Source organism: Periplaneta americana, chromosome 17 (assembly GCF_040183065.1).
Source record: "Periplaneta americana isolate PAMFEO1 chromosome 17, P.americana_PAMFEO1_priV1, whole genome shotgun sequence".
Taxonomy (NCBI): Eukaryota; Metazoa; Arthropoda; class Insecta; order Blattodea; family Blattidae; genus Periplaneta; species Periplaneta americana.
The window spans coordinates 5,322,858-5,346,877 of record NC_091133.1 but is presented as its reverse complement, the minus strand read 5'-3'; the positions used below and the strand labels follow the sequence as shown (position 1 = coordinate 5,346,877).

The following is a 24,020-nucleotide window of genomic DNA, read 5'->3' as shown; positions in this document are numbered from 1 at the left end:
GGAACAGTGCACAGTTGAGCAGCGAGATCTGTGAAAATTAAAACCCTAAAAAGCATCGTAAGGTCGAAGGGATTCAGACAAGGATTGCGGCAGCCAAGGAAGTGTGTGACCTCATTTTCACACAAGCTAACACCCGATTCCAGTTCATAGATCATCTGATATTATCTTCTCTTCTGTGTCAAGGGAAATTTGAATGCTACAAAAGCTCATTTCCTGGATATGACCTAAATGTATATGTGAAGCTTTTTCCAATGTTCGATAAAGACAAACTAAAAATGGAACTCACTGTGTTGTATCAGAGACAAGAATTCAGAAATATTAGTGACGCAGTCAAGCTCTTGCAGTTTCTTCTATCTGAGAAATTGCAGGCCTCATTTTCAGAAGTTGTGGAACTACTACGCATAGCTATCACCACACCAATGACAACTTCCGAACCAGAACGTTGCTTTTCGTGTTTGAAGAGAGTAAAATCCTATCTTAGAAATACGATGAGAGAAGAGAGACTGACGGCATTAGATATGTTTTCCATTGTAAACACTACGTTAAACGACATATCGGATTTTAATAAGAAGATGATTCGAAAGTTTGCAACCTACAAGACAAGGCGCATGGAACTAATCTTTAAATAAGGTAAGTTGAATGGTTTATTGTTGTATGCAGCCCCCCCGGAATTCAATACCCATGAGCCGCCACTGCATATGTACTTGAATACAAATAACGCATTAATTTAAGCTTTTGGGAATGTTTTACTCTAAAAAGTTTAAGACCATTTTGAAGACGTTGCACGAACATATGATATATTCCCGGTATAAGTGTTTAGGTCTAGAAAGAATGTAAGGTAATCAAAATTACGAAAATTCTAAACAACAGACAACTATAACTAATAAAATCGAAAGCAAATCACAAAAATCATAAAATGACAAACTTTCAATAAGTAACTTTAGCCATCAGACACAATACAAGCTAATACCACTCACGTCAAACAACCAAGAACAACTGACAACGTTATTACCCATTCAGTTTTGCCAACACATAAATTTTAGCCCCGTCAGTCTAACATCAGAAAATCCGTCAGAATCCGTCAAAATTATAATAATAATAATAATAATAATAATAATAATAATAATAATAATAATAATAATAATAATAATAATAATAATACCATCTCATATCTATATGCAAATAAAAAGCAAATTTTGATACAACTTACCAATCTTGATTAAAATAACAATTCGTCAACCTATGACTTGACTCGAGGAAATCTGAAACAGATGATTCCTTAACATGGTACGGCAGGGTCATGACTCCTCAAAGAAAAAGTAAAATCCCCAAAACATTGGACAATTAAAAATGACAGCCGCTAGAAAAGAAAAAAAGCGATGTAAATCGTAATTTTCCGTCAGAAAATCCGTCACCCGTCAAAGCCATTCTTTTCCCGTCCGCTACGTTGAAATTCCGTCAGTTTTGACGGAATTTCCGTCCAGTTGGCAACACTGTACCCATTCAAAATTACGAAAATTCTAGGTCAAATGATAACCAATCAAATTGGAAGAAAATCACGAGACCTAGTATAAAAACCTAGAACTAATATATAAAAGTCACTACTAACATTTAATTCTAAAATAAAAAAGTTGGTAATACTTACAACCACGTGCCCGTCTTCTATGAAATTACCGAATGTAATTTAATCATTTATTAAAACATATATGGTAAATTATATATAAGCACATTGCCACCACTTCATAGAAACATCACATGATTCCTTCTCCAAAGACTTCAGTTGCACCAGGAAAAGTTACTTCCAAGAGCATTTCATTAAACCTTCTAAATTAAATTCACATTTGGTCTAGCCAAAATACAATACGGCGTTGTTCAGAAATGCTGTGAAGTGCAGATCATTGTACGAATAAAATTAGGATATAGGAGTAATAAATATATAACAGAATGATTATAATGCCGAACACTAAAACTCGTAAAAGCGTGTATACATTTTGCAACTGTAATAAAAGAAATACAAAACTAAATTGGATTGCAACCCTACTACTTCCGCACTCCACACCAAAATTTATAAACTTTATTCACTCACATATGACTACAAGACAGTGTTGCCAACACATAAATTGTATCCCCGTCAGTCTAACACCTGGAAATCCGTCAGAATTACAAAAAAAAAAAGACCCACTCAATATATCTATATACAAATAAAAGTAAATATTAACACAACTTGCTTACCAATCTCGATTAAAATAATAATAATTCATCCACATCATCTACGTCTAGTTCTGCAGTTGATGTGCTGGGTTGGTCTACGCTCCCCCAAAAATTAAACAATTAAAAGTGACAGCACCTAAGAAAAGTCAAAAGACGATGTGAATCGTAATTTCCGCCAGACAATCCGTCATCCGTCAAAGCCATTCTTTTCCCATCCACTACACTGAAATTTCGTCAGTTCCGACGGAATTTCCGTCAAGTTGACAACACTGCGTACACGGTTCTATTTCAGTCAAGGATGATCCATTATACCGGGACCAAACTTTGAATCATAGCTGTCTTGATCACAAGATTGCTGAATATGCCGTGAAATCGAATTTTGCTACTAACGAGAAATTTTGCTACTTCAATTCCAAGGGCTTAGCGAATGATGTATTAATGCAGAACGCAGGCAACAGCTGCTTAAGTAAGTTCATTCTACTTTATCCTATTGTTTTTTTAATGACCTGGAATTACTAGCAAAATATTTTGTATTAATTCGAAATAATGAAGAGAAGCCTATATTTCAGTGTCAAAATTTACAATTTTTCTTGGGTGAACCAAGAATTCTTGTGTAATTTACGGTAATGCTCTACGAGAGTGCCAAATTTACCAATAATTGTACTACCTAGCAGAATATTTTTCCGTCTTGACCATCTCTCCATCTCTCTTCCCCCAACAGTCTACTAACACAGTCTACTATATACAGTCGCGAAGCTCAATATGTAGTAAAAATGCAAACATGGATAGTTGCCCACCACTAGGATCGCCACTATCGCCTCATCATCGCAGATCTCTCTCCTAGCAGCCGACAAAATATGTTACACTTTCGTTGTCGTGTTCTTTTGGAAAAATTAACACCTTCCTTCCATTATTGTTATATTAAATTGCATAAAGTTAATTTATTATTTTAATGAAGTATATTAAATTCCACCATAAACTCGAAGATACCTGCAAGAAATAAGTTAATATTATTTTTGTTTGTGCAAAACGAACTGAATTTTACTATAATAGCTTCACTCATTCAAGATTATAGCGATAATTAACTATGAAACCGATAAATATTAATTTGCATTTCCCTTTACAACAATATTAATGGAAATATGAATTAATGGAGTAACTTACGTGTACCGGTACTTGTGGTGTAGGCTTACGTAGTTAACAAAGTGGGATGAGGTTAAGCAATAATAATCACACCAGAATTGGAAATAAAACGTGATCAATAAATTTTATTGTAACAGACTTTTTCTACGTCTCTAGTAAAGCAACAAATAAAAATAACAACAAAATTAACAGCTATAATTAAAAACATATCCTTTGAAGAAAAAAGTAGGCCTAAGCAATAATAATCCCACCAGAATTGAAAATAAAACGTGATCAATAAATTTCATTAAAACAAACTTAATTTTTCTACGTCTTTAGTAAAATAACACATAAAAATAATAACAAAATTAAAATAAATGACATTAAAAATATATCCTCTAAAAAAAAAAAAAAAAAAAAAGTAGACCTAACCTTTATTTCTCTGGAAATTTAGCAGCCTAAGTAACAGAACTTTAACCGATATCTAATGTCCTTTCGGTTAGATTGAAACATTTCATTGTGAAATTTAAGGATATAATGTATTCTAAAAGTCACAAAGAACTTCAAAATTAAGAGTTTTGTTTTTGCACAGCATTCTTGTGGAAACCCAGGAACCTTTCTGAATCTTTCGGAAATCGGAAAAAGGATAACTCTGGCCTCTTTCTCTTACTGTTGCTACAATTTATAGCACTACAAACGTCTCCTCCTTGTCCCATATTAGCTATTATTCCAATTATTATATTTTAGCCATTAACATTTTCATTACAACCAATAACGAACATTTCACAAGCATCAATGTGAAATACGCAACGAGCTAGCACTCGATAGAAATACGACACAGTCCAAAGTCGACCATGGACAGTCTATTGTTTCTAGTTGCTAACCGCTTGGAGCGCTTTATCACGAGATTTGCAAAAAAACACCTCAAGCTTCGCGACTGTATATAGTAGACTGTGCTACTAACCTAACATAAACTTACTACGTTTTCATGGTTTATTGAGATGGATTTGGAAGAAAGTAGCGCATGAGTAATTCTGGTGATTTAGTAAGTCTTATCAACTGCAATGCTCATCTAGCGTCTGAATTACATGAAAGTGATAGGCCTAATGCCTTCGAAATGAGTTTAGAGTTCAGCGTCGAAAAGTTACCCATTATTTACTCTTAATGGGTTGAGGGAAACCCCTGGAAAAACCTCAACCGGGTAACTTGTCCCAATCATGATTAGAGTTAGTTTCGGTGATTTTGGAAGTGAAAATGGTTGAATTTGTAAGGCATTTTTTGTGGAGATGGATCTAAAAAGTTAAGAATTTTATACTGAACTATTTGAACAAAAAGAAATTGTTCGAAAACGTATGTAGTAAATTACGTGTGAAATGAGAGGTGCGTGGTAATGGAAGTGCAAACGTTGTGGTTTGTAGTGAAGAAAAGGAACGTAGGGATATAAAACACAGGATATGATGTAGTGTGCAAACGTAAAATTTATATTAATTCAATAACCGAGTAATTCCATGAGGATTGAGACATTCCATCATAATTTTAACCATTGTCTACGCTATCCTACTTCCTGTTTACAAGGTTATTTTAGTGGGAAACTGTTTTCCTTATGAAACTGAACTTCAGTATATCATCGTCAATATTGCTGGTTGATTTTTATGCGAATTTCATTGATTTTAAAGTCAATATTTTATTATCTTATATCATCATAAAAAAGTAAACTCTTCTAAGATTTGGTTTCTCCAAAGCCCTAAGGTAATACAATATATGGGTGGGTCATTCCATGAAAATGCGAGATTTTCACGAAAAAAATTCTCACGAATCTCTGCTTCTTATAGGGCCTATGTCATTTTTTCGTTATGATCCGAATTTTTTTAATCTGACAATACTTATTGTGTAACAGTACAGTTCGTGTGTGGGAGAAAAAGCATAAAGAAGAATGTGGTTTAAGAGCGCGAAATTATCTATTAGAAACCACGTATTATTTTAAAGCACATTTAATATAAATAAATCATTACTTCTGTATGTTAAATTCAGTTAATTATGAAGTGCTGACCTTTGTTAACAATTTTATTATAATGCATAAAAACCATAATATAATGATTATGTCGTGCTTGATTACAATTATTACAAAGAATGTGTGAGAGTTCGTGTGTCATGCGCAAATCGACATTTGTTTACGATTCTTCAAAAGCATTTCATTTTTTAATGTTTCATAAATGTAAAAGTGAGACATATCACGTAACAGTCAACTTCTTATATGGACAACATTTTGATTTATATCAAATTCTACAAGAAAAACACACAATGACTGTGACACACGAACAAAAATGTTATGTTCTTGTGTCACTAAAGTTTATCCTCAAAACGAGTTACAATTTTTGTTGTTATTGGAAGTCTTTACGCCTAAACATCATTAGCAATGGGATTTTAAATACTTATTGTTAATTTAGATAGTTCTGTGTGTTCACACGCACCTGTGCGTTTCTTTTCTAAGTACATTTATATTGTAGGTTAAACATTCTTGAAAATATGTGTTTCATAATTGTTGTAAGGGGGAAGGAACTGGCCATCCTACCTCATTATCTCCTGCCTTAGTTGCCTCATAAGTGGTGCCTTCTTGGTATCACTTGTGAGGTTCAAACCTGTCTTCGAACAGTTGATTAAACAACAACAATTGTTGTAAAAATATGGTGTGTAGGTCTAAAATTCGTATAAAACATTTAATTTATGCCTAAAGTTGGTATAAATATTTCTTTCTTTAATCCCTTGAATTAAAAGCTTACGGAAAGTGGTTATGTTAATTTATTTTTTGTAAAAAAACACGCTTCTACTACATATTTATGATAAGTAGGTAGCTACCATTCTAGGCCTATGTATAAATAAATTGGTGTATATATTTGCACATTAGGTGAATAGTACTAAATTTCGGTAATTTGATAGAAGACGGGCAAAATCCAAGATGGCGGACGAAAACTACCAAAATATATTGCCAACTATGAACCTTTAAATTACACCAAACAATCTAAAATCGAAGATAAAAATTATAAACACAGTCATTACTTACCTAACCAAAGAAAATTCAATCGTCACTGACGTCTTCAACAACACTCATTTCACTCTCAGTATATGATACAGGCTTCAAACCAGTCTTCCCATATCCAGGATAAACTTTTCCAATGTCCCGTAAAAACACTGGCAAAATAGCATTAGGAGTGGTATATCCACGATCCTTCAGATAATTTAACTAGGTGTTAATCGTCCTCTATTGAATTTATGAGTTACAATGTGAGATTCATCAATCTCCACAATTTTTCCAAATCCACCATTAGGAATAGAATTATTAACACTAATTACATAAGCCACCTCCCTACAAAAGCCATAATAATCTAACACAGAATGAATATTCGTGCCGATTTCAGACGCAGCAGCTTCTAGAGTTAAACCACGCAACCAACAAAGAATTAAACCAATACTTTGACGTACATTCAATTTCGCAAAACTGAACCACGTATTCACACAAAATGAAGTTCTTTTAGAACACTTATGACATCTTAGTCCATAAGGGAAATTCACCAGATCATTCCTCGAAACCATAGAGAGTTTTCTTCACCACAATCCACACAATCCTTATTCTCGAACGACGGAATTAAACCGAACTCAATACAAAACTTTACATTCTTTTCTATATTAACACATCTCTCAAAAATATCATAAAAAGACAGAGTTTCAAATCCTTCGGCCATCAGACACAACATATACAACGTACAACCTCTAACATCAAACCCCACAACGTACAACCTCTAACTTCAAACCCCATCACAACTACAACCAATAATAAAAAAAAAAAACATCACGGCGACACGTAGTATAAAAACCTACAATTGACATACGAAAATCACTAAAATCACTAACATTTAACTCTAAATTTACAAAGTTGGTATTACTAACTACATCCAACCAAGTGCCCATCTTCTATCAAAATACCTAAATTTCTGATATTGTCCACACCTATGGAGTAAGCTTAGTGCATCTGGCCGCGAAACCAGGTGCTCCGGGTTCGATTCCCGGTCGGGGAAAGTTACCTGGTTGAAATTTTTCCAGAGTTTTCCCTCAACCCAATATGAGCAAATGCTGGGTAACTTTCGGTGAGCCCCGGACTCATTTCACTGGCATTTTCACCATCTCATTTAGACGCTAAATACCTAAGATGTTGATAAAGCGTCGCAAAATAACCTACTTTTTGATATTAATTTAAAATTGTTTTATTTAATAATATTAATTATCCTACCCTAGGTATCATTTAGCAATTCTAAAAGGTAAGCCTTTTTTAATATATATTAGTTCTATTGTTATCATAAATATGTGTTAAGTTTTGAACATTTTTGTAGTAGTATTTTCAAGAATTTAAGTTACATAAATTTAGTTTGAGATAGCACAAAAAATGAGGTAATGTCAGCCCCCTGGATCACTGCCCAACTACTTCAGTTACCATAAATGCTGCAGTGGGCCTACTTTACTACAGAAACAATGGGCAACACGATTAACTATGCACTCGGTGTTACGCAGTTATATCTAATTTTTCGAAACATACAACACCTTCGACAAAAATTTTGAACAAAGCAACACTTGATGATTTTTGCAGTAATAGAACAATAGAAAAAGTAACTGCCTGGAAGGGATGGTGCAGCCGCACATTTTAAGAATAAGTAATGTTCGATTCCCGCTGATTACCTGGTTGGGTTTTTTTCCCGATGGTTTCCCAAATCGTATGGCAAAAGTCAGGTAATCTATGGCGAATCCTCGCCCTCATCGCTATCACCAACGATGTTTCAGTAGTCATCGAAATGCTCTCTGCGTTTGACTCGGTTCTCAAAAACCGTTTAACAGCACAAAATATACGCTCTCTTACTGTCTAACGAAAATGACGGAGAGAGAACACAAAAATGCCAACTCATTTCCTAAGTTAGCTCTACATGCGTGCCACATAACCTTCAGATTCAAAATAATCTGTAATTGAAACCTGTTTTTTGTTTCTGCCGCACTCTATATAACACAATCTTATAGTACACACAACAGAATTGTCTAAGGAACAACTAAAAAATTTGAAATATCAAGAAAATTGAGCAAGTTACAAAACTTAACGGAAGTGAATATTAAAGTACTAGTCATTTGTCATTTTACCTGGTTACCATAGTAACCAACATTGATATTTTGTATTTTATTCAGCATCACAATGATCTTCATTTTCTAATGGTTCAACTTCTAATATTATTTTATTTAATTGAATTATATTTCTATCATTACAAATAATTTATCAGCATATCAATAACAACCTCATAAGTTACTTACAAAAACACTCCCAAAAGTAATATACACTTATGAAAAAAAAAAAAAAATTATTGGATTAACAATATTTTCACTGTTAAAATTACACATATATAAACACTAAATATAAACATTTACATAGAGATAACAAAATTTACAGGAGAAAAGTTCGTCCAAAGGGCTGGACTCTGGAAGAGTACCCAAAACGCTCATTGCATTTCCGCGTTGAATAGCAATACTTAAACGTTGACGCAAATAAGTAGTGCAACGGCGATCACCAGTAATGGAGATCAAAATTTGGCCGATTTGAGATACCAAAACTTTAGCGTCATGACTCCAAGGACCGAAGGTCTCCACAGCAAATGGGACAAAGATATAATTGTCTAAAAGATGAGCATATTTATTGACTTTCTTCTTCACGGCTAATTCAGCAGCAGATGCTGCATGTCTGGAGGTATTCGGCAAGTGAGATGGAGCTAGAGTGTCATTGTTACATTGGAAAGAATTAAATTAATGTGTTTTAACAGGGACATATGTAACTAAAAACCGTGTAAAATCGTAATAAACAGTAATGAATAGTTTTAATGATGGGAGAACGTCATTTAAACCATGATGAAATGTTTAAGGCGATTGGCATTGATGAAATAAGATGGAAAATCTCATCTTTAGGAATGTTCTCTCAGTGATGTCTAAGCCGAGCGTACAGCTGATCAAGGCACTGGTTGTTGTCTAGATCCTCCGAAACGTTTCTTTGAGGGTTATTCCAAAGGTGCTCTATGGGGTTTAGATCAGGAGATTGTGCAGGCTACTGTAGCACTTGAATAATGTGTGTTTGAAACCATTGACACACCACTCCGGCAACATGTGCTCTGGTATTATTATGCATGTAGAGGAATTTAGGTCCATACTCTTAAGCGATCGGAAGCACCAAAGGTTGCAAAATGTTTAGAATATAAACATTTGCTCGCTGTGTTCCTCTTACAAGAACTAGGCCCGTCTTTCTATTGGTCATTATTCCTCCCCAGACCATGATAGAAGCTCCTTGAAATTTGTGGATCTCCTGTATGTTCCTAAGCCTTTCTGCGTCACCTGGTGGCCTCCATATCAGCTCTCTTCTCGAGTCTGGGTGCAAACCGAAGCGTGATTCATCTGTAAAGAGGACCTGTCCCTATTGATCCACTGTCCAATTTTGATGTTGTGGGCACTACAAAACACGACGTGCTCGATTTCCATGACGAACAGCTGGACACCTTAAAGGTCGACGGGCATGAAGGCCTCTAGTCTGTTTCTGATAGTTTGAGTTGAAACAATTACGTTACTTACATTTTGCAAGGCACTTCTTAACGTTGTGGCAGTTGAAGTTCTTTCCCTCAGAGCTTTAAGATATAGAAATCTGTCTTGTGCTGCAGTGGTAACCCTTGGTTTTCCTTGGTGCCTTTCTTCTGGACTGCCAAATTGTTCATAACGACTTCACATTCTTGAAATTACACCTCTTCCCGTATTTAGAGTCCTTCCAGCATCAGCTTGTGTTCCGCCACTTTCAATTATGCCAATCGCCTTAAACATTTAATGGTGGTTTATTTATTTTTTTTATTTTATTGGGTTATTTTACGACGCTGTATCAACATCTAGGTTATTTAGCGTCTGAATGAAATGAAGGTGATAATGCCGGTGAAATGAGTCCGGGGTCCAGCACCGAAAGTTACCCAGCATTTGCTCGTATTGGGTTGAGGGAAAACCCCGGAAAAAACCTCAACCAGGTAACTTGCCCCGACCGGGATTCGAATCCAGGCCACCTGGTTTCGCGGCCAGACGTGCTGACCGTTACTCCTCAGGTGTGGACATGATGGTTTAAAGGACGATGTTCTTCCAACAGTAAAACTATTATTAACTGTTTAAGACGATTTTAGACAGTTTTTATTTACATATGTCCCTTGTTAAAACACACTAATTTAATTCTTGCCGATGTAACAATACAAAATAACAACGTTGGTTACTATGGCAACCTGGTAGAATGACAAATGACTATCACTTTAATATTCACTTCCGTTCAGTTTTGTAACTTGGTCAATTTTCTCAATATTTCAAATTTTTTAGTTGTTCCTTAGACACTTTTCATGTGTGTATTAAGGATGATATACATAACTAACATTGAAAAAATCATAATGTTTAACATATCAGTAATTTATAAAAAGTAAACTCTGTGATTTATTAAGAACATAACAGCACTCAAAAGTAAACTTCTCATACAGAGGTTCACCTACGCACCTCTCTAAATGACTCTGTTTTTACATATGCATCATACATAAAAAAAGTCTCTGTTCAAACGTGAATTTTGCGTTTTGCATTGTTAACCAATTTTACACACACGCTGAATATTTAAGCAACTGTGTCAAGAAACTGCACTTAAGTGTTAAATACTGCAACATCTGGCTCACAACTGATAACTTGTCGACCTTGATGTCCTTGATTGTCAAGCGTGTCTCAACAACTGCGCGCACAAAGCGGCATATCAGCACATGCCACTTTCCTGGCCCCATCCATAGGCGAACGCTCTGTACATTATCAGGTCCGAGAAACTCACCAGCGAACATTTCTTAAAGGACGTATCTTTGCGATAATATCAAACTCGATTTCCTACACTTTTATGAGAAAAATTATTTATTCCTAAGGGGAGACAATACACTTTTGTGGGTTATCAGTCTGTTTGAATGCTAATTGTTCGTGTTACTTTTCATTTATATGTACATGCTTGCGTTTAAACAGCACTTCCATGTCATGGGAATGTGGACATTGCAGTAACATAATCACATATTATCACGACCTTCCCTCTAATACTAGAGATATTGCTTGTGTTGAATCACTTTCGAACAAGAATCTAGTACCAATAAGCTCAAATTCTGTACGCGAATATGAATTTCTTAATCATGTCTTTCAGCCATGATGGATGTGATCAAGATGGAATCGGAGTTCGACCCTTTAGCTACCAACTCCGATGCAGAAGAGAAAAAGCCTTTGTCTGAGGTATGTTGCAAATAATAATTATCTATTTTACGCATATCATAAGACAAAAATTTGTACATAAGCCTATTCCGAATTATATATACCAAGTGAGAGTTACTTGTCTGATTCACCATCATGTTACATGTATTTTGAATGTGATCAGATCCTTAATATAAATAAAGTCTCGTATGGTTCACAACTGTCTTTAATATAAGTTTCTTTTATAAACCATGTAATTTTTTTTAAAATTTCCTATGTAATAAGTAGATATAAAAATGTTATGTTTTATTTAACGACGCTCGCAACTGCAGAGGTTATATCAGCGTCGCCGGATGTGCCGGAATTTTGTCCCGCAGGAGTTCTTTTACATGCCAGTAAAAATCTACTGACATGAGCCTGTCGCATTTAAGCACACTTAAATGCCACCGACCTAGCCCGGGATCGAACCCGCAACCTTGGGCATAGAAGGCCAGCGCTATACCAACTCGCCAACCAGATCGACAAGTAGATATAAGTAATACATAAGTTCGCAAATGAATGTTACGGTAAATAAACATCCACCTGATCAGTTATACAAAATGCATAGTTGGTTGTGAAAAAGTTTATGTATTGAAGAGCGATTCACACCAGTGAATTTGGATGTCAGCTGTTCTAGTCGGGTGGCTATAAGTCTCTCTTCGTGCCATATTTGTACCGTTTGCCTCAGTGGAGCAGCCAGTGACATGCTAGCTTGCGACATCGGAGGCCTGTGTTCAGTTCCCGGTTAGGTGAGGTTTTAAATTCTTTTTAAAGACGTTGCCAGTTTTTATACATGTCACCTGTATGCATTCAATTAAAAAAAAAAAGTGGAATAACTTATACCCAACATGTATCGGTTAATTCTTGGCTCGACTTGAATAAATTTTCTTCCCGAAATAAAACAAAGATAAACAAAAGAATGCAAAAATGTAAGAAAAAAGGAATGTGGACCTAATACCTCGTTCACATGTCACCAGCATTTATTACCACTTGGCATCTTCGTCACATAGGGCCGTATTCATAGACATTTTTAGCGCGGGCTTCTGATGGATGATCAGCATTTTTCGTATTCATAAACCAGTGTTAGCGATAGGATATGATTTGAATTCTGTACTAGTAACCAGTGGATAGCCGGGGCTAGCTTAGTACGCTCGTAGCGCGTGCTGCGAAATGTCTACGAATAGCACCCATAGAGTCGACCAAGTTGCGGAAAAAGTTCTCGTCCTGAGCGAGATCTTCCCAAGTAACCGGAACTGATCTCGATTTAGAGGTGGGTCATTTAGGCATTTTTCGAGCCTCCTCTGTTTCAATTCAGCCCATATGTTCTCATAACGTTCAAATCAGGTGTCCTGGGAGGCCAAGGTATCAGACGTCGCGAACTATCTTTGAACGTTTATGGCACAGTGAACTGGGTGGTTATCCTGCTGGATAATTAAATTTCCTTCAGGATACCAAATTCGGACTGAAAGAAGCAACAAATTTTCCAGAAAATGCAAATGCTCCTAAGGCCAGGTACAGACAGAATCAAACGCTATGTGGCGCGACACGATGTGTCTCTCAACGCCTCGCGACAGCTTAACATGTTTTTTTTTTAAGTTGGTTATTTAAAGACGCTGTATCAACTACGAGTTTATTTTGCGTCGATGAGATTGGTGATAGCGAGATGGTATTTGGCGAGATGAGGCCGAGGATTCGCCATAGATTACCTGGCATTCACCTTACGGTTGGGGAAAACCTCGGAAAAAACCCAACTAGGTAATCAGCCCAAGCGGGGATCGAACCTGCTCCCGAGCGCAACTTTAGACCAGCAGACAAGTGCCTTAACCGACTGACCCACGCCGGTGGCTGCGTAATATGGTTTTATTTATTTTATTTTATTAGGTTATTTTACGACGCTTTATCAACACCTAGGTTATTTAGTGTCTGAATGAGATGAAGGTGATGGTGCCGGTGAAATGAGTCTGGGGTCCAGCGCCGAAAGTTACCCAGTATTTGCTCATATTGGGTTGAGGGAAAATCCCGGAAAAAACCTCAACCAGGTAACTTGCCCCGACCGGGAATCGAACCCAGACCACTTGGTTTCGCGGCCAGACGCGCTGACCGTTAGTCCACAGGTGTGAACGCTTAACATGATCTGCTCGAGACAACTGATTTACTGACTGTGTGGATTTGGAAAACTGGCCTAGGCTAGGAAATGGCGTCAATGAATGAGGACTGTCTGTATCAGAAATTCTACTGTATTTGGTTATTATATCCTAAAAACACTTAATACATTTAAAATTTATACAATTAAAAAACGCCTTAAAACTAAGTACTGCTAATGTAGTGCACAAACATCATTTTGTATATTTATGACTATTCCAACACCCACAATAATGAAAAGTACATTAAATCAATCATGAGTGATAGTATAGGGCAGAGAAGTTATTATTATTATTATTATTATTATTATTATTATTATTATTATTATTATTAAGTTATTAATAATAATAATAATAATAATAATATTATTATTATTATTATTATTATTATTATTATTATTATTATTATTATTATGCACCTGGTGCTTTCATCTCATTTGCGATTTCCTCTCACATTTTAGAAACATGTTATTGTCGTCATATTGTTTCAAAGTGCGATTGTCCAGGACTATATTTCTTGTACTAAAGCAACTAATCTATCCGCATCGAGCTCCATTATGAATATTGTGCACTACACAACAATGGTGTCTGTAGATAGTGGAAGTATGCAATCGTGGACATGGCTAATCACGCATGCGCAGTACACTGCAGACATCAGACTGCTTGCGATCAAGTTCAAGCAGTTATACAATATTGTCCCCCCATGTCTGCTCGCGACCTGATTCTGTGTGCAGCCGGCCTTAGTGGGCCATCAATGCGCTCTAACACACCAGTGTTGTCACAAGACATCCAATTCCCAGTCCCAGCATGACACGCTAAATCGATATCTTTCGACATAGCGTGCCACGTGATTCACAATCAGATGAGATAGTTATGTCGTAGGAGCACATTACTCTTCCCGAACCGAAATCCATCCAACCAGTTGCCAAAGCTAGGCGGTCGACAACTTGTTCCTCTTGTAAGGCCCGTAACACACTTGAGTTTTCGCTAGCGAGAAATGTGTTGCGAGAAAGAGGCGAAGAGCCCTCCTCCACATACTTGGCGAGTTCTCGTTATCACAGATCACACCTCGCTATGATCATCTATGCACTGCCTTCATGCAGAAAGCATTTTTCTGATTATAGTAATCACTCGTTGGGGGAAATATTATAGGTTATGTATTTACGTATATTGTCGTACTTAAAAATATAACCTGTAAGTATATCGTCGTACTTTACAAATTATGTACGAACGCTATGTTGAATCTGAGTATTCAGATGATTAGAAAATGGAGTTACATGAACATATTTTGTTCGTGGAAAGAAAAAGTAGGCCTAAAATTAAAGCCAGAAATATCTGAAAATCACATTGTATCTTACGAAAATATGGGCGAGTTTTGGACACTGGTTTGATTTGAATGATATTAGGCGTTATTTCAGGTTCAATGGACCACAGTTTTTTTTTTTTTTTTTTTTTTTTTTTTGCCATTCATGATATGATAGAGAATTCTTTGCTATATTCTGATTAAAATTACGTAAACTGTTAAGACATATAGATACATTATTTCAAATGATTAATCAATACTATTAAATCTCATCAAAATAAAATATAGCCCTATTTATTTTCAGATAATCTGATATTTGTCTCCAGATTTCTTCTTTAAGTTTCGTGTTTTTATAGTTTTCATCCCGTGTATCATATAAATAGGCTTACGGGTGACATCGTACAAGTTCGATAAGTTTCTGACTGCAATTATCAGCCATATTACCTCATTTTCAAATAAAAACAATACAGTTCATCGCCACCTATGATATCTTTTTCTACATTCAATCGTCATAAAGAGTATAAATGTCAAACATCTTTGATAAATGTGTCAAGAAAATTCGCTGAGCTACCGATTCCAGCAAGAAACTCGCGCGAGGTTTTTGCTTTGAGCGAGAATCTCTTCCAGTGTGTGGACGTCCATTTGAATCCATGTTATCAATATTTTAATTTTCTCGCAACACATTTCTCGCTGGTGAAAACTCTGCAAGTGTGTTACGGGCCTTAGGCCTCTTTGGCCATAGCTCTCCGGCAATGAAGATTTGCATCCCTCCAACGACTGATAACCATTCGAGAAGTGCTAGTGAAGTTGGCTGCAGCAGAGCAGAACAGGTTCTCTACATGAACACCCCGAAGGACTGTGTTGAACAACACGAGCACCCGGTAGAATAGCACCTTCGAAACTCTTCGTAATTTTTTAATCTATGAGCCCATCTCAGTGCTGTCTTCAATGGAACGTGAAGCCTCCGAAGCTGAGAAGCTATTTTCTATTAGAGCTATAGCACGTTGTCTCGAATCTCTCCTGTCCCCATGCTGCTACAGAATGAATTACTATAGCCTACATCCCTAGTGAATAGTGCAACGATTAAACATAATATGTTAATAAAAGGAAATAGATCACACACAGCAAAGAATAACGATTTTACTTTATTTATAAATCACGGGGCATAACAAGCTGGTTTATTTCACAACTGATGCAATTAATTAAAATCAAGTTCATGTCCAATTTTATTTTTTAAGTAAATCCTGGAGTATTACATCGCTTTATACAGACCATTTCTACCACGGACAGTTTTAGTGTAGTGGAGAGACTGCCTGCTTTCAAGCAGTCGGTCGTATGTTCGATCCTGCTGTCATGCATTCCTCGGAATTGTATTTTTCTCTTCTGTTTTGTTTCATTTATAGTCTTATTTAAGCTAAGTTATTTTCCGTGACACTTGACTGAAAGTTGCTCATTTATGATGTGTTTCTGATCACCAGGAGGAGAATTTATTGAATTTCCATTCGACTGAGATAAAGAAGGAATGTGAGGACTACACCTGTGATGTCATACCAGAGATTGAAGTTGCAGAAACTGTAGTGCCGATTATTCTTTCCAAAGTTAAGTGTGAAGCTGAGGTGAGTGCAGCTCATGCCTGGTGCTGACTATTCTTGACCATCTTTGTATGACCCTCCCGTAATTCTGTCTGCCATATAAGAGAGCAATTAATGTTCTCATTATTCATATAATTATTTATTTCCTTTTCTAGATATGAACTTTAAATTTACAATTTTAGTTTGAAGTAAGTTGCATTTAAATGCGTATTTTTTACATTTTGAGACCGTTAAAGTAATAAAGGTACGTTTTTATATTTTTATTTGCGAATTTTTTGCGGTCCAAATGTTAAAATATTCTGTGTTTCACCATCACTATGTAACTGACAACTGCACTGTCTTCGGCCATTCCAGATATGTAGTAGGAATCCACACATGAAGAGTTATTAAACCTGTATCTGCCCAGAACTTTTTCCCCCATGTTTCTTTATAAATTTCACATATCTTCATCGTAAGAAGTTATGAGAAACAAGAATTTTAATTGTATTTCAAGCACAAGTGGCCTTTTGAGGCTGGGTCATTAACGACCCACTGGGCAGATGTGATATCTCTAGTGCTAAATAATTTTCTCCACTAAAGTGGGGAATTATTACAAAAGAAACCGATTTTTGGAATTGGAACTGTTTAATTGAGACATGACTTACCAGGCACAAAATAATTATTATTCACTTAAGCAATGGTAATTAACTAATTGTATTTGTCTATGAAAACTAGCAATCGTCCACATGTGTGGAGTAATGGTCAGCGCGTCTGGCTGCGGAACCAGGTGGCCCGGGTTCGAATCCCAGTCAGGGCAAGTTACCTGGTTGAGGTTTTTTCCGGGGTTTTCCCTCAACCCAATACGAGCAAATGCTGGGTAACTTTCGGTGCTGGATCCCGGACTCATTTCACCGGCATTATCACCTTCATATCATTCAGACGCTAAGTAACCTAGATGTTGATACAGTGTCGTAAAATAACATAATAAAAATAAACTAGCGATCATATCAGTCATAAGCATGATGGTTCTGGTCGAGCTGGAAGCATTCCATATTTCACGAGAAATGCAGTGGCAATATTTCTTCCGAAATTCAAGGAGGTAATGCAAGGATTGTTCACAAGCACATTGAACTTCCAAAATAGAAAATAGGGGATATGTCATTTCTTGCCTCCTATTGACACTCTGTAAGCTGAGATATTGCCATCAACAAGAGTTGTATCCGCATACTATATCAGGTTGGGGGACATCAACTCTGTTGTTACTGATATGTCCAAGAATATGGTGTTTAACTTCTCCATATAATGAAACCAAAGCTGGTCTGCAGTTACTTTGTACCTATGTGGTATGTTGTCAATCCTGAGCTAGCATCGTAAAATAATGGATATCATACATAATAAAAAGAAAATCATTTGAGTGTGAAGAGTATGTTTCTATTCAATAAATATGAGAAGAGAAGAAACGGGGAGCTAGCACAGAAATAATTATTTTCACGTTATAACCGAAGCAGAGCATTGCAAAACCAACTGGTCGTATAACTAAACTACTAAAGACTCGAGTCCACAACTGTGGAGTAATGGTCAGCGCGTCTGGCTGCGAAACTAGGTGGCCCGGGTTCGAATCCCTGTCGGGGCAAGTTACCTGGTTGAGGTTTTTTTCCGAGGTTTTCCTCAACTCAATAGGAGCAAATGCTAGGTAACTTTCGGTGCTGGACCCCGGATTCATTTCACCGGCATTATCACCTTCATATTATTCAAACGCTAAATAACCAAGATGTTGATACAGCATCGTAAAATAACCCAATAAAATAAAAATAAAATAAATCGAACCCAAGTTTTCAGACAGCATAATATTTTTATAACCACAAGAGACAGCTGATAGCTTCATAAAATTAGTAGTGTAATATTTTTAAACCTTATAAAATTCACTGCTATGATACCTGCCCAGTGGGTCGTTAGTGACCCATCAAAATGTATGCCGCTTTTGTGCTAAATCTGTGATTTTGTAATATTGGACAATAATGTACAACTATCCATTGCTCTTTAGTGATCATATACTGAGCGAGTTGGATCATGTGTATCGCATGGGACTCGTATTTGGTAGGTCCGTGGTTCGATTCCCGGACCAACCAACCTGACTGTGGTTTTTCCGTGGTTTTTCACAGTTACTTAGGCAAACACAGGGTTGGAATTTTCATTGCCACTATCCATTTTTCCTTCCCCTTCCGTGTAGAAAAAAAATTTAGATTTCATATATCATTCAACTTCACCTCATTCAATAGACATATTCAGGTCAAGACGCATGCCTTCATCCGTTTATTTATTTATTTATTTATTTATTTATTTATTTATTTATTTATTTATTTATTTATTTATTTATTTATTCATTTGTTGATGAACATAACAGGCAGTGCCCAATTACAATGTTCACGACTAACAAATTAATTGATAAAACATAAACAAGGAAAAGGAAACATACACTTATTAAAAACTGAAACATAATAAAATAAGAGAAGAAAAAAAGAGAAATTGAAATAAGGTGTGAAAGTAGCTTCAAATTAACTAACAACAATATTCTGTAAAATATGATAACAAATAATTCTGTATCTAGAGAAATTCATATTGAAAATATCAACATTCGGATGAGGATGTAGTTTATTGTATAACTGTAACATTTGGAAAACTGGGGAATTTTTGTGGGATTCAGTATTTGTCCTTGGTATGTAAAACAAAATTCGAAATTTCGTTTTAAGCTTAGGTGCATATAATGTTATATAATAAAATAAACCAACACAGTCCAACTTATTGTTAATAATTTTATAAAGAAAGTTTAAAGATTGACAATTTCGTCGAATTTGCAAACTAGTAAAATGGACATGTTGAAGCATTGTAGCATAACTCTCATAGGTAGGATAATCATTATAAAGTCTGTAATAAAACCATTTTAGAAATTTATTTTGAATTTTTTCTAGTAACAGAATATATATGTTAGTAACTGGGTTCCAGATAACAGCAGCATACTCTAATTTAGATCGAACAATGGAATTATACAAATTTATTATAGTTTTGACTTTGAATTTACAAGAAGTTCTCATAACAAAACCTAAACTTTTATAGGACAAATTTTTAATATTATTAATATGACTATAAAATGTAAAATTGCTGCTAAATAATATACGTAAATCTTTATGTTCATTTTCTGCTGGTAAAACTTTTGTCTCTATTTTATATGAAAATTTAATTGTATTTTTCAATCTAGTAAAGGTCATATGTATACACTTATTTATATTAAATAACAATTTATTATTAATACTCCAAATATGTAAGTTTGTAATATCTGTTTGAAGTAGCTTACAATCTGATATAGTTTTGATTTCTTTATACAATTTAATATCATCCGCAAATAATAAAATTTTAGAATGTTGTACACAATTCACAATATCATTAACAAACAATAAAAATAATAATGGACCAAGATTGGAACCTTGAGGCACACCAGAATTTACCGTAAAAGGCTTAGAAGTATGTCCATGAAAGTTCACAACTTGTACTCTTCCTTTCAAGTATGATTTAATTAACGATAGCAATGAGAAAGAAAATCCATATTCTTTCAATTTTAATAAAAGAATATCATGGTCAACCTTATCAAATGCTTTCTGAAAATCTGTATAAATAACATCAACTTGTAATTTATTATCTAGTTGGGTGGAAACAAATTGAGTGAAACGTAGTAAATTTGTAACACTTGATCTTCCAATCATAAACCCATGTTGATCATGTGAAATTGATTTTGCTACGTAAGTATAAATTTGTTTATATATTAATGATTCAAATATTTTAGCTGGTGTCGATAAAACTGCAATAGGTCTATAATTTTGAATTTCGTTAATTTTACCAGACTTGAATATTGGAGTAATTTTTGTACATTTCCATTCTTTAGGAAAACAGTTGTGTTTTATAATGAGATTGAATATACTAGTTAGTGGTGATACTAAATTATCTGCACAAGCTTTAAATACATAAGGTGGTATACAGTCTGGTCCTGCAGATTTTTTGGACGTAATTGTCTTATAGCACATTTTACATCTTCATGTGTAAAATACATTATGTTTAAGAGATTACAATCATTGACTATATCAGTTGATACATGACACACAGGGTCCACATTATAAGTGGGTTCAGTTGAAGAATAAACAGATTGAAAATAGTTGACAAAACCTTCACATATGTCATTCAAAAATGACAATTTTTTCCCATTATATTATTATATATTTTATGAGAGGGGACGTCCTCTCTGCAACCGTTGCTGGGTTGTCAGCCTTCCGCAATATCTCTGCCAGGATTCATTTCATGAGAGCACTTCCAAGGGCGTTTCGACACCTGGAAAGTCCGTTGGAATGGATCCTGTGCTGCTTGGTCACTTTGGTGGTATGAACTTAGAACGGGGGGGAGTAGGGGTGAGAAGGTGAGGGAGTCACATGCGGCCGGTGGGCTGGTACACCGTAATCCTCATTCGTCCCATAACATTCGGGGTGCACAAAGGTCTCAGTATGGCCGACGTGTGCAAAGGGTCGTCCTGCCCATAGCCATCATAACCTAACCTAACCTAGTGATCATATTAACCCTAACATTTCTTCCTTACACTGATACTCTTCGTACTGCAACCATTCAATCAACAGTTTAGATCAAGACTAGATAACATGTCATTCAAAAGAGAAATTGTGCCGAATATCTGGATGTAATTGTGACCAACCTCAACAATGCATTCATTTTGCAAAGTTGAAACGATTTAAAAAGAAATCCTTTGAGTGGGTCGTTAACGATATGGGTATCAGATTTTAAATTTGAGACAATTGAATTTCGACACTTAACTGTCAGATGAAAATGAAGGGAATGGCTCTATACCAGGAGATACCATTTCAATTTCAGTTTGCAATGACATTTGTCTCAGTTTCCAAAGGTCTGTCTGGTTTCCCGTCAATGAAATACGCATTTGCTTTTTGCATGAGCACTATGTGTTCTTTAATTACATTACCAGTCAAAAGTTTTCGATCACATATCACAACTATGGATTTGTGGTTAAAACTGGGTTTTTGTTTTGAATATTCTGTCATATGGGAGCCCTCCTTGCGCGGGTGGTTTCTACAGCTTGGGGTGGTGGAGTCGAGGACATATGAGCGGACAGCAGGACCGAAGGACCATCAGCGGACAGTGGGGGCGAGGAGTTACCAGCGAATGGCGGGGGCGAGGGGTTACCAGTGGTCAGTGAGATCAAAGACCTACCAGTGAGTGGCGGAGACCAGCAGTGACAACGAGGTACCACGGAGATCCAGAATGTTCAAGTAAGGACAGGCCCATTAAGACTACTGCAGGTTAATTGCCGAAGTATTAGAAATAAACTTATTCCGTTTTGGAACTTAGTCAATGTTTAAAATCTAGATGTAATAATTGGAACGGAATCATGGCTTAGGGAAGACATAAATGACTCGTAAATTTTTAGGTCGGATTCAGAAAGGATAGAAGTGAGAAAGGAGGGGGAGTTTTCGTTTGTACTAAGATAGAAGTAAGTAGCAATCTTCTGTGGATACATGAGGAAGTTTAAATATTAAATGTTCAGATAAGAAATGGGCGGGAAACCTTAGATGTATTAACATGTTACAGACCACCCAGTGAATTAAACAATTTAACTTTGCACAGACTTAATGACTGTCTTAATACAGTATCAGAAGACCGAAACGTAGTAATTTCTGGTGATCTAAACCTCCCAAAAATTAACTGGAACGGGATTTCAGGTACAAATTCAGACACAGACCCTTGTTAATGAATTGATCTGGCATAAAGATTTCACGCATGTAGTAAATGGCCCGACGCATGACAATGCCCTCTTAGATGTTTACCTACAAAGACCTGTGTCTCTCTTTGTCAACTCTGAAAGTCTTCATAAAATAAGCGATCACAATAGCGTCTTATTAGAAATCTTCTGGGAGAACACAGTAAATCCGAGGTCAAGTCCAGTGTCTGTCTGGAACTTCAACAAAACCGATGTCCATGAATTACAAACATTTCTACGACAAAAGCATGAGGACTTTCTAAGGATTATAGGGAATATGCAGTACTTGTGGCATAAATTTAAGATTATAATTTTGGAGGCATTAGTAAAATGTGTACCTTCTAAAATAATTAAGAAAAATCCGGGTCCAGAATATTACACTAATTATATTCGTTACTTAAAGACAAAGACAAGGCGCGCATTTAGTAAACGTAAGCAAAGCCATGAGCATTGGGATAAATATGTCGAATTAATTAAAAAACTTGAGTACGAAAAAAGGATAGCTCAGGAAAATTTTCTAAAAACTATTTTAAAAGAAGATGAAAGTAACAATTGGAGACAGCTTTATAATTATGTACGTAGGAGAAAAGGTAAAAATGAAGGGGTAGTGCTTTTACGAAATCAAAACGGAGAAAGTCTAACTGATGACAAAGAAAAAGCCAACTTATTAAATTCGTATTCATTTCAGTAATAATAATAATAATAATAATAATAATAATAATAATAATAATAATAATAATAATAATATCACTATTTGTGCATGTATCAGTTTTAATATTAAGTTTATGTACTTTTGAACTATTAATAAATAATACTAATACTACTAATAATAATACTGCTGATACGGGTGGTTGTGTCACAGAGTGTGACTGTGAAACAAATACGACTTTCAAAATAACTTCCAAAGTAGTTAGAGAGAGAATAAAAATCGAAAGTCTAGAGGACCAGGTAGTATTTGCCACAGAGATTCTTAAATTAGGTTCCGAGGCCATAATTCTATTCTTAATGCGTAGATTTCATGTTTCCATAAACAATGCCAATATTCCATGTGACTGGAAATCAGCTATAGTGGTACCCATATATAAAGGTGGAAATAAAGTAGATCTCAGAAACTACAGACTGATTAGCCTTACATCTGTCGCATGTAAAGTCATGGAGTATTTGATATCGGATTATATTCGTCATGTTCTAAATGCAAAAGACTGGTTTTATAAACGCCAGCATGGTTTTAGGTGTGATAGTCAAATTATGTCGCTGGTTCAGGATCTAGCTGAAGAGGGAGATAGAAGAATCGATGCAGTTGTGATTGATTTTTCGAAAGAATTTGATTTAGTGCTGCATAATATATTAATAGATAAATTAAGTAGGCTAGGAATAGATAAAAGAGTTCATTCATTCATTCATTCATTCATTCATTCATTCATTCATTCATTCATTTATTTTATTCCATAGATCGTACATGAGCAATGAAGCTTTAAGATGTGGAACAAGTCAACATTTTA

At 35.6% G+C, this 24,020-nt stretch overlaps 2 protein-coding genes across 6 annotated transcripts in view; one reads left to right on the top strand and one right to left on the bottom strand.

Annotated features, from left to right (window-relative positions):
* Positions 1-2,450, bottom strand: part of LOC138692883 (zinc finger protein 83-like) — a 79,547-nt gene extending 77,097 nt beyond the window's left edge. Inside the window, exons 1-2 of one of the 3 annotated variants that reach the window (XM_069816190.1) lie at positions 1,646-2,157; positions 1,211-1,360 (exon numbers count right to left, since the gene is read on the bottom strand). The gene's annotated coding sequence lies outside the window, so the exon portion shown is untranslated. Of the gene's footprint in view, positions 1-1,210; positions 1,361-1,645; positions 2,158-2,232 lie in introns of those variants that run through there. The other 2 variants (XM_069816189.1, XM_069816191.1) reach the window with 2 other exon arrangements.
* Positions 2,451-2,556: 106 nt separating this feature from the next.
* Positions 2,557-24,020, top strand: part of LOC138693048 (zinc finger protein ZFP2-like) — an 86,053-nt gene continuing 64,589 nt past the window's right edge. The window contains exons 1-3 of one of the 3 annotated variants that reach the window (XM_069816601.1): positions 2,557-2,677; positions 11,594-11,679; positions 16,599-16,736. In XM_069816601.1, the coding sequence (XP_069672702.1) occupies positions 2,650-2,677; positions 11,594-11,679; positions 16,599-16,736 (252 nt within the window). In that variant the 5' untranslated portion in view covers positions 2,557-2,649. Of the gene's footprint in view, positions 2,678-11,593; positions 11,680-16,598; positions 16,737-20,012; positions 22,031-24,020 lie in introns of those variants that run through there. The other 2 variants (XM_069816596.1, XM_069816597.1) reach the window with 2 other exon arrangements.